This window comes from Alnus glutinosa, chromosome 10, assembly GCF_958979055.1.
Source record: "Alnus glutinosa chromosome 10, dhAlnGlut1.1, whole genome shotgun sequence".
In the NCBI taxonomy this organism is placed as follows: Eukaryota; Viridiplantae; Streptophyta; class Magnoliopsida; order Fagales; family Betulaceae; genus Alnus; species Alnus glutinosa.
Genome location: NC_084895.1, coordinates 13197590 through 13209537, shown reverse-complemented (window position 1 = coordinate 13209537; position 11948 = coordinate 13197590). Strand labels below are relative to the sequence as shown.

General features: G+C 33.6%; 1 protein-coding gene across 1 annotated transcript; it reads left to right on the top strand.

Annotated features, from left to right (window-relative positions):
- The first annotated feature begins 488 nt into the window (after positions 1 to 488).
- LOC133880615 (ATP-dependent RNA helicase DBP3) lies at positions 489 to 8000 on the top strand. Its single transcript, XM_062319599.1, has 7 exons — positions 489 to 713; positions 1997 to 2647; positions 3081 to 3169; positions 3548 to 3647; positions 4898 to 5152; positions 6403 to 6575; positions 7357 to 8000. Exons 1-7 carry the CDS (start codon positions 555 to 557, stop codon positions 7643 to 7645), a joined length of 1716 nt encoding a protein of 571 aa, XP_062175583.1. The 5' UTR covers positions 489 to 554; the 3' UTR covers positions 7646 to 8000.
- The last annotated feature ends 3948 nt before the right edge of the window (positions 8001 to 11948 follow it).

Genomic DNA, 11948 nt, shown 5'->3' with positions numbered 1-11948 from the left:
AGTACTGTAGCAAATGATCTGGCCAGGAGGACATGTGTCGCGTTAATAAGGCATCATGTGGCAATGACGCGACTAGATGTTAAGTTTTGAATGGAAAATCTAACAAAGGTACCAACTGGATTTTTACCTATAATTCAGGTTCCACCTATGATACAAAACAAAACTTAAGTATTATATTTAAAAACAGTTAAAACTCAGGTACTAATGAGTTATTTAACCATTTTATTTATTAATTTTATTATTATTATTATTATGGGCCATTAACCAGTTAGAAAGACCAATTTACCCACTCCAGCTCCCAATGAGACATGGTCCAATGAACGTTAAAATCATTTCAAATTCATTTTGGGCCTTAAAACAGCCCCACTCCAGATACCCAAATGAGGAAGCCCGAGATATCCAAAAAGCCACTTCGAAATGACTATGATACCCTCATGATTGTTTCAAAATATCCATCCTGCCGCTGGACCACAAAAGACCTGCCATAGCCGACCTAAGAGCTTAACAAAAGTGAAAGCCTCTCTCTCTCTCTCTCTCCCTCTCTCGTGGTGGCAATGGCGAAAGGTGACGATGCAGTGATGAGGAAGAGGAGCAAGGCGAGCAGGAAGAAGCTTAAGAAGCAGAGTGACTCGTCTTCTTCGGTCTCTGCTCGGGTCGCCGCCATTATTGCTTCCAAGAAGCGCCGCAAGTCAGGAAAACGACGCATGTGCGAGGTATTTTTCAAGTTATGATACGGTTGGTTGCTTGGAAAGTGTGGGGAAAAGGATTGAAATTGTTGGGGGGGAAATTCGATGAGGTGCAAGTGCTTTGGAAGCTATATATCATCCAATCTTTTGTTGAAAAATAATATGGGAAAGGGAAATTAATATTTATTTTTTTGAATTTTATGGTTTTTATTTAGGGGCCTAAACAGGGAACTATATGGTGTGGCCTAGTTGCCTGTGGTTTCTTCAGATTTTCTATAACAATAACATGAAACATGGCATTTGAAACATTTTAGTATCTACTCATTTCTTTAGCTAACATATCATAGTGGTTATCTGATTTTGAGTATTATGAGACAAGAACTTTGTCAAAAGATAGATTGCATTTTTCTTTGTTACCTGGTTTCCTGATAAATGTGTTTGATTTTAACTGGCATGAATGTCACAGAAATCAATAAATTTCCAGAAAAGACATTTATTTGGTGTTAAGTTGATGGTGATATCTGAAAGCAAAACTTTTGGTTATACATGTTCTCTAATGAGACTTGTTGTTTGGATTAAAATGATTTACAGGCATCTTTTGGTCTTTTTGCGAAGTTTTTATTTCATGCTGTCCTTAAAATGCTTGTAATTATGTGTGTGGATAAGATCTTTGCATCCAGATTCATTGGAGTTGCAGAAAAAAACAATCCAATATTTGTATATATATATTTTGATGAATAAGATTCATACTATAAAACGACCAAAACACCATTACAAACCAGTAAAACCTGGTACACAATTACTACACAGTAACTACACCACACACATATCACTCTTAATCGAACTTCATAACCTACTAAAAACACAAAACAGAGAGAAAAAAAAAAAAGACGACCCAACGGCGGAGAACATTATTCTGTAGACCCCATCCTACAGCTGAGTCTTCTGTTAATCTAAGTATTTCCTAACTTCCCAAACCCCATGACACAAGTTCTCACCTCCCAATCTATCCTCTTAAGGATATGCTCCTCTGAACTCAGATTGTTTCCAAGCTTAATATCATTCCTGTGTTTCCATAGGATGATAAACAACAGCACCAACTGCAAGTTTACATGGAATCACACACAAAGCATTCCCTTGCATCTCTGAAATACCCCAATCCACCACATATTCCCAATTTATATTATATATATATATATTTATGTTTGTCTTATGATCTGACATGAATAATACTAATTTATGGAAGTGTTTGTGATTATTTGCCATTTCACAAGTAGATTATCATATATGACTCTATCATGACATTACAGGGGATGTGTTTTAGCCTCCCTACTCCTGATGATCCTTTCAACGACAGGCATGAAAAAAAGGATTCGAAAAGAAAGGAACCTAAGAAGAAAATGACTTCCCAAGACGACGAGAGGGATTTTGTTAAAGGGAAGAGTGCTGCACTGAGGAAAGGAACGGAAGCTAGGAATGTCACGTTAGAACAGAGAAATGAGAAGGTTGTGAATTTGAAGGATGAACAAAAAAGTTCAATGATATCCACCATGAACGGTCTGGGCCAGAAATGTCTTGTTGACTCAGAAGAAAAGGTTCAAGTGATTGGGAAGAAAGGTGAACATGGTCAATATGGATGGGCCTGTGAAAACTTAAATCATCCCTCAAAGTTTCTCATTATGTGCTTGAATTCAATAGAAAATGCACTGCGACATGATGGTACCTACATTAGTGAAGAGGACAAGCCTTTGTTTGTTAATGAATGGGGAGTTGAATTCTGGAAATATTATTCAACTGGAAAGGATATTTTGGAGACAAGTGGAGCTAGTTCTACTGTAGAGCAAATTGCTTGGATGTTTTCCACTGCTGCTGATACCATTGCAAGAAAGGAGAAAGAAGGCCTGACATTTGCCAGTCCCTTTCTTTTATTCCTTGTACCATCCCAGGAGAAAGCTGCCAAGGTTGTTAAACATATCTTCTCTTACCAATCTCAATCTTAATTGCTTTTTTTTTGTTTTTTTTTTTTTCCTTCTCTTACTGCCCAAAAGATTTTTGGGTTTGACTCATTGTTTCTTTTCTTTTGGGTTTTTACATGGGTTTTTACAGACTCATTATAGATGATTGTGCAAATGATTTTGCAAAGGGTTCCTTCCTTCTCTTTCTTTCTTTAATAGTATTTTTACATCTGCTGAAATTTTTTAATGAGCTCTAACTAGTACAAAAAACACAGTGGTCTTATCTCATTTTTACATGGCATAATAAGTACCGTTCTAGTGAGTTCTTGTATATTTCTTACAATAGGGAAAATAATTCTCACGTACTTGTAGAGTATGTAGCCTGAGAAGCCATTATTTGTGTTTTGGTGATAAATTTTATCCTCAAATATGCTCACAGGTTCGCTCAATCTGCAAGCCTTTGAAGGCTCTTGGAATACATACTGTGAGTATACATCCTGGTGCATCATTGGATCACCAGATTCAAGGGTAAGTTTGGAATCTACATTCTTGTTTTTATAATATGGGAGTGGTGATGTATGTGATTAAACCTGAGCATATGCTTTCACATTGACAAGATTACTTGTTTACCATGTTAATCGGCAACTTTTTGCATGTCTGAGACCCCCTTAAGGCAAATTGGTCCTTTTAATCAAGCCTAAATTATCTTTATGTGTGCATGCGTATGTGCAGGTATGCACATGTGCCTTGCTGAAATGTACACATTTAACCCATGTTCATCTCATGCTGTCAGTTCAATGCCCCATTTTTACACATGTTATGTGCTCTAACAGTCTTTCTTGTTTAGTGAATTGGGTGTAAGTTTTTGTGTTCTTTCTCATTAAAAGTTTATTTTGTATTTGACAGTCTAAAGAGCTGTGAGCCTGAGTTCCTCGTGTCTACACCTGAGAGGCTACTGGAACTTGTTACCTTTAAGGCAATTGATATTTCTGGTGTCTCCTTGCTGGTAATTTCTTTTTTTTGTGTGTACATTAAGTACACGTCTAGAAGCTTGTTTTATATCTTTTTATGTTGTGGACTCTTGTTCTTGGGTGGCCCTAGATAAGTCTGAGTGGCATAAAAGAATCCATATAGCTTACTCCAGCTAATTGGGGTTAAGGCTTACTTGAGTTGAGTTGGCTATTTTGCCTAATGTAGATAAAAGTTTCCTCAGTTGTTTTATGTGATTCTTTACTTTACATTCCTTAATCTTTCTTATAGAAGATAAAGTTTTGTTTGTCAAGGAACTTCTTTTGTTTCTTTTCACCATTTCCCTTGAAGAAAAAGGTGTTTACTAAATAGTGTTTTACGTCCTTTAGTCTGAGTAAGTCATCTGTTGGTTCAAAAATCAAAATGTATGCTTTGTTTGTTTGCTGGTCATATTGGAGTGTTTTTCTATAGATTCGTCTGAAAAGCTCATTTGGCATTTCTTATGTGGAATGTGTTTTGAATTGGTGGACCTGGAAATATGGCCACCTGCGTAGCACAGCTACTTCAACAAGCAATTTGTATCACTGTTGGGGACCAGTACCTCTCAGATGCTCTGTGATATATGTCCAATAATTTATTTCAATACTGGATCCGATACTTATTTGATACTTACCCAAAATTCGAAATTATAGTTTTTTATAGTTCTATGAATTTTATCTGTGCTTCTTGTTGCACCTGGGAACTTACCGGACACCTCAAAGGTTGGATTTGAACCTTGTTTAAGTATTGCTGAGCAGAAATATAATCATAAACAGAAACAAGAGAAAGAGGTCATTGACGAGAAGTGTTTGAGTCTTTGACTCTTCGGAGTGAAAGATTCCTTCTTTGGTGCAGGTGTGACTGAAGTTGATTAAGTTTCAAATATGGAATATATTAGAATTTGGCAATGCAGTGATGCAGTTTCTAGTGGGAGTTTCTATGTCTCTGTGTGTTCTGATGATGTTGTGGTATCTGAACCTTATTTTCTCAAAATCATTTGTGTTGAACTATATATCCTTATCCATATTTCTAGTTATACTTCATCTGTGAGCACACTATTCTTTTTTTTTTTTTTTTCCCTGCAGTGGTGCTTGTCTTTGAGTGATTTCTGTATGAACTATCATTTGGTGTTAAATAGTTGGCAATGTAATATCTGTCATTAGTAAAATAAAAGCCCTTAATTTTCATTGGCTTTCTATTTAAAGTTTGATCATATATTTCTAATTTAATTTTTTGATGCTTGTATAGGTCGTTGATGGACTCGAACGTCTTTCAGATAGTGGTTATCCTGATATGATAAAATCCATTAGGCAATCTATATCGGGAATTCCACTTACTGTGGTTTTCAATGATTGCTTCAGTCATGCTTCTGTTCCATCGGTTCAAAACCTTTTCTCGCGATCAATCCATAGACTTTCGCTTAATCGTACCATTGCCAGTCTAAGTTCATGCATTGTCCAGTCAGTGAATGTGTGCACCTCAGAAGAAGAAAAACTATCAAAGGTACATATACCAATCAGTACGTTAAGTGAAGTTTCTACTTAAGTTTAGAACTTATATGGTGCAAAGTACAAATAAATAGTGTCTAAAAGCAATCCCTTTTTTAAGGCATTTTCTCCATTGTTTTAACTAGTTTGAATCAGAATAGCACATTTCTCCTTATTCTCGTAAACCTGTTTTACCGACGATTTCATTATATTGCTCTAACATAAAGAGAATTGCTATTTAGTCCCAAGAGGAGCTTCTGCTGGGTTAGAAAGCAGAAAGAATGCTACATACCTCAAAACTTGCAGTTTTATGATATGTCATTATCACGTTGGTCCTATTCCTTTTAGGTAGGTATTTACATGAACGTGAATGTAGGAAGTGCGTTTTATTAGTATTAAAATTAATGGACCAAGTGTTAGTCATGTCCCTTTGAATAAGGTTTGTCACCTATGCTTCTATTCAAAACAAAGACATCATGCTGTCTCATTTTTTAGTTTTGCAGATCAGAAAGGGGTTGGATGATGATTAACCCTGTACTCTTGATTTTACAAACCATAACTAGCTTTGTGATTGACAAACATCTGGTGTACATGATGACAGGCTATTATTAACTTTGAAGTCTCAATGATTGAGTTCTTTTTTTTTTTCTTTTTTCTTTTTTAAGGGAAGAAAATTTTCCCCCTTGTCCGTACCAATGAGTGCAATTCTGTGATTTGTGTGTCCTTATTAAGTCTGATGTATTTTGAAAGTTGATTTTTTTTTTTTAATTTTTTTTTTTATAATTTGTCAATCTTGATTAAATTTTTTTTTTTTGTTTTTATTATTATTAATCATTTGAAGTAGAAGTTCAACTCATCGATATTAAAGAGAGGCACATGATATTTTTTAAAGAAACTTTTCCCTGTTTGAAGATGATTTGGGATTATGTTATGAGAAGAAAGTTACTTATCAAAAAAAAAAAAATGTTATGAGAAGAAAGTGGGGTACTAGTTTTAACAGATCTGTATCATCCATTCAAATCGATAGATCTATAAAATCAGATGGAAGACATTCTATTTGCAAAAGTTTGAAAGAAACCAACCCAAATGTGAAAAGTAATTTAGCAACGTTGTGAAGTTATCCCTTGGAAACCTAGCTATGTGCCAAGTTGTTGCAAGGGTAGAATTTGTTCCCAATTCCATGTCCATATTTTGTGACTAGATCTATGTTCTGTCGGGAAATAATTTCTTGAAATAGCATTTTCTTACAGTCTATTATTTTTGCAGTGCATTCAAGTTCTGGATCAAACTTATGGAAATCAACTCTTGTCTCAACCCCTGAAGGTGCTATACATATTTGCTAAAGATTGCAACCTAAGCAAATTAGCCACTGCTCTCAAAATCAAGGGTTATTCTGTATCGAGTGACTCATCGTGTACCATTTCAAATTTTAACAACAGGTGAAGGGGAAAATTCTGTTCTTCCCTGTCTGTTACCAATTCCTCTAATCTGTTTGAATACACAATTTTTGTTATTACTGCTCCTGCAAATTAGGTTGCTTAGTGGAGTTTTCTCTTTTTTCCTTACTTTGATTGCATGTTCTAGCTGTAGACCATATGGCTTTTAGGCAAAAAGGTAGAAATTTGTCATTGTGAATTTGGTGGTAAAAAAGATTTCTCATCCAAAAAAAAAAAAAGATGGTGGTGGTAGAAGTTGAATATTGCTATGTACTATGACTTGATGTAGGCTAAAATGTAGAAAGTATATGTGGTTTCAGAGTTTCTAAAGGTGTAGAAAAGGGCTTAGATCTTACTGACACATGGAAAGAACTAGTTTTGGGTCTTGAACAGTGCCATATATAAATTTAGTCACTTTTTCCTTTTCGGAAGGTTTTTGGGCACTGGAATTGGGGGTTAATGTCAGCGAGAAGAATAGGGTGTGAAAGATGTTTTAGCTTTAGGCCTCATATTATATCTAGGGTGGGGCTGCATCACAGAACTCTCCAGAGCTTCACCTTAAAATTGTAATAGAACGTGGATCTTCTCATACCTCCAAATCTATTATAAACGTGTTAAAACAAATCTTTGTAGTTATGGAATAAAAGTTTAATAACTGTTCTTTATAAAGAATTATCAAATGGTTAATACAAGTTTCTGTCTCTTTTCTGCACCAGAATTTGTGATGTATACTGTTCTGTAATTATAACTCATGTCTTGTTTGTCTACCTCTTGATTTTGACAGCAAAATGAAACCTGCAGTGTCCATGATCAATATTGAGCAGATAAGTACTGCTGATTTAGAGGAGTATGAGATTGTAATAATACCCAGCTTCGTACTTCCAATTGACAGTTATGTGCATGTTCTCACAAGGATGGCCCGCCATACGATCAACGGTGTGTTGCACAGCTTCTTAACCGAAGAAAATGCGGCGCTTGCTGGACCATTGACTGAAATCCTAGAACAATGTGGGCAGGCAGTGCCTGAAGCTTTAAGAAAGTTGTGTCTGACAGCATCCATGTGGGAACAATGAAGTTGGATGCGCTTTCATCATTATATGTTTTCATTCTTTCTGGGTCCTGCATCATCTTTACCACAAGCATAATTTGTTTGAAATTGCATAATGTTTTTTGTTTTTTTGCTATGGTTCTGTCCAATAGCTTATGCAGTTGTTGATGAGGGGATTAGAATGTCATAATCTCATAATAGCTTGAAAATTTCAGGGAGAAGTCAATTTTGAGTCTTGATAGATTATACTCAATTAGAGCCCTCTGATATCTCAATTATCAGAAAGAGCTATTTGCTGATTATTTCTCTAATTTGTATGGAAGAGCTTTACTTTTGTTGATCACCAAAACAAGATATGTAATAAAGTTTTTTTTTAATCATCGAGAGCATTCATTCATTCAGTTTGAGATTTTCTTTACCTGATTTTTTGATCCGTTGTTTTAGAATGCAGTGTCAAGCTTGTGATGGCATAGCAGCTTCTAAAGAGAATGCAAGGGTATGTTGGATTTGGTAATTGCCGAGGAAAAATTGAATGTGTACAGAAAAACAGGAAAGTGCATTTGATTTAAGATTGGTTTTCCTGTTAAAAACTGATTTTAGGGTTTTGAAAATATGAAATTTATGTTTTCGAGAACTGATTCTAGAAAGGCTGTTTTGAGAACCTGATCACTTAAATAATTTTTAGGGTTTTAGACTTGAAAACTGTTCTCAAGCATAAATCTAAACACCCCTAATTCTCACTGTTTTTGTTTTTTGTTTTTCCAAGCAATGTGTGGTAGCTGTTGAAATGTAGTTTTGATGTGTTGAATGTGCTTCGGGTATTGATGGTCGCGGTTTTGACACTGCAAAAGGACACCCTTGCCCTAGGTTTTTCAATGATGGATTCTTCCATAGAGTGAGGACCAGCAGTGCACAGAAGCTGAGGGGGAAAAAATAAGGGAAACTACGAGAATTAACTAACAAGCCCTCCAGAACTTTAATTAAATTTTAGCTAAAAAATCTACTTTCGTTATTTTAATTACTAAACTTTCTACGCGAAACTCTCCAAATTCTCTATTTTAACTAAATATTAATTTTATTTTTTTTTTGTTTTAAGCCACCACTCTTAACAAATGAGGAGAGAGGAAAAGTGAAGTGAAAAGGGAGAGAAATTTAAAAAATGATATTAAAAAAAAATAAAAAATAAATGAATAGCTCATGGAAGTTGTGAGCAAAATTTGAGGTGGAATTATGACAAGAGACAAAATAGATAAATTATAAAGAGCTTACTGAATGGGTTTTTTTTAGATATTCACCAAAACTTGGTGAAAATTTTGAAATGGAAAGCTTGTTAAAAATGCTCGGAATCGAAAAGGAAAGACTAATGGTATACTATGTAATAATAAAAAATTGAGAAATGCTATTTAGTAAACTGTAATTTGATTGACATACGATTACGATGGTGTAGTAACAAAAATTAATAGCTTAATTAGAAACACACTATCAACAAAATTATAGGCGGATGGTTTACCAAATTGTCTTTTATTATTAAATAAAACAAACAAACTAAACAAAAAAGGCTATATATATATATATATATATATATATTTGTTTTGAGAAAAAGCTTTGTCTCTAATCAATCATTTTCATACAAAAATAGAAATTTATTTCTCTTTTGGATATTAATCTTAGAACTACTTTTAGGCTTCTTTTTTTTTTTTTTAATAAAATACATTATGCAGATTGTTCTCAAAGGAGAATAAAGTCAGTAGCAATTTTTTTTCCTCCAAAATGCCAAACACCATCTTTAATTCCTAGTTTTTTCTTACAGAGGAACGGAAAAATATAACTAACAATAGAACTGAACCAAAAAAATGAGCTAAGAGGAACAAGGACTTGCAGAATCCTTCTAAGGGTATGCGGATATAAAGGGTATGGTTCTTTAATTTATTAACTATAATATAAAAAGGACAGAAATTTCTTACAAATTACTTTGTAAGAAATTTCATACGACCCACATATAAGAATGACATGTGTCCCTTGGCATGTGAGAAGCACATGTTGTTTTAATAGCATATGCTTCTCACATGCTGTTTTAATGGCATTAATAAAAATAAATATGTGATTCTCACATGTTTAAAGAACACATGTCACTCTTACATGTGGGTTGTATGAAATTTCCTATAAACTGGTTTGTAGGAAAAAAAATATACAAAATATGTATATATTAGATGTGAAGGGTATGAGAATGTAGATATTATCCGCATCCACATACTCTAAAACCGCTATCCGTATTTGTATGTGCGAATAGGTGCAAACAGCAAATGTCGAAGATTAATATACACCCACATATACACTCCTAATTGTTACAGCCAATTGAAAAACGACACATAGGATTCACCTTTCCAAGTATGTGGGTTCTACACTTGGAGCACATGTTAGAACAAATGAGAGGCCTTGTTTCATTCCCAAATTAGGCAGGTTACAACTCAGTCTCGTCGGTGAAAGGGGCACCCGGCAAGAAGGTAGAACTACGTTTTTGGTCTCGGAATGGTCCGCCGACAACCTAATTATATTAGTTTTTCTAATTAACTTGCTTAGTTTAACCAGGTCAAGCGATTTTATTAATTCCTCAAAAAGAAAAAGAAAAAATGTGATTATATTAATTACTTTGATTTTGAAATAATAAATAATATTCATGACATCTTAACTTCCTCAATCAGTAGCATCATTATATATCGTCATGAAATTATAAAAGAAAAGAATGATATCACAAGTGTCGTGGTCACTGGTCAGTTCTCTCACGGGGTGAGATTGTTTTAATCTAATACGCCCGCCACTCCAAATGGGAACACTTCTCAGTTCTCACCCAATGCCCAGCTTAATAGACCGTTGAGCAGTTAAATCAAAGATTTCTTTCTGCTTAAATCATGTCTTTTAGTGTTTATTTATTTATTTTTTTTGGGGGAGGGGGGGGGGGGGGGGGGGGGGGGGTTGTTGTAAATTAGCAGCCCACATGGCACGTTGGTAGGTAAACAAATATGAGCTTAAACTTTAAAAAATGTCAATTTAAAGTATTTACCTTTTAATTTTTAATTTCAATACTCTGTTAGAATTTTTCGTTAAATTTTGTTAAAATTTTTATAAAACCGTTTTTTTTTTTTTTTTTTTTTTTTTTGGGCGAGGGAGGGGGGGGGGGTTAATTAGCAGCCCACATGGCACATTGGTAGGTAGACAAATATGACCTTAAACTTTAAAAATTGTCAATTTAAGGTATTCATTTTTTTTTTTTTTAATTTCAACACTATTAAAATTTTTCATTAAATCCTGTCAAAATTTTTAAAATACTTACGTGTTTTTTTTTTAAAAAAAAAAAATATATATATATATATATATATATATATATATATATATATATATATATATATATATATATATATATATATATATATATATATATATATATATATATATATATATATAAATTTTCGAAGATTCAAGCATGGATATTTTTGTAAATTCCTTTAAATTCTAACCAATACCTAAATCCTTGCAATTTTTTATTTTATTTTTTGCTTAAAAAATGGAGGGTATTTTGAAAAGTTTGACATGATTTAAAAGAAAATTTTAACGGATGATTGAAATTAAAAAAAAAAAATTGAAAGATGTATATCCTAAATTAACATTTTTTAATGTTTGATATTATAATTGCAAAAGTAAAGAAATATCAAGAGTCGTAAGTGGAGGTGTTTTTTCTTTTTTTTAAAATTTTTTTTTATCATGTCGTTCGTTTAGCTTCTTTTTTTTAAGGGTTAGTTAGCAGCCTACATTGGTAGGTAGACAAATATTAAAGATTTTTTTTTTTTTTTTTTTTTCCCTGGAGACAAATATTAAAGATTTAGTTATTCGAAAAATGTGTGCTCTAGAGAGACGATTATAGGTCAGCTGTCTAAAGCCATCGTTGTTAATGTTTCCTCTTCCTGCACTCTAACTCTTGTCGGTGCGGCGGTGGCGCTTCCTAATTTCTAGATGAAAAACTATGTCCGTCAAATATTAATAGCTTATTTTTTATTATTCTATTTTAATAATTTCCAACAATTTCTATCAGTTTTAGTTCCAGGGGTGGGGTGTCGGTTCAGAAACATTCCTTATTAACAGCACAATTTTGTGATTTAAGATTTGACTTATAAATAAATAAATAAAAATGTTATTATCGCATATGCTTGGTTTTGACGAAACTAACCACAAATTACTCATAAAATATACATATATAGCTTCATAGTGGAAGAAAAAAATATCTTTAAATTTAATATATTCATATTGGCCTAATCCAAAGAGGATTTATTTTT

Coding starts and splice junctions, on each gene's coding strand:
- LOC133880615 (XM_062319599.1), top strand. CDS start 555: ATGGCGAAAGGTGACGATGCAGTGATGAGGAAGAGGAGCAAGGCGAGC. Junction 3,170..3,547: donor TTGGATCACCAGATTCAAGG/GTAAGTTTGGAA, acceptor TGTATTTGACAG/TCTAAAGAGCTGTGAGCCTG. Junction 5,153..6,402: donor AAGAAGAAAAACTATCAAAG/GTACATATACCA, acceptor TTATTTTTGCAG/TGCATTCAAGTTCTGGATCA.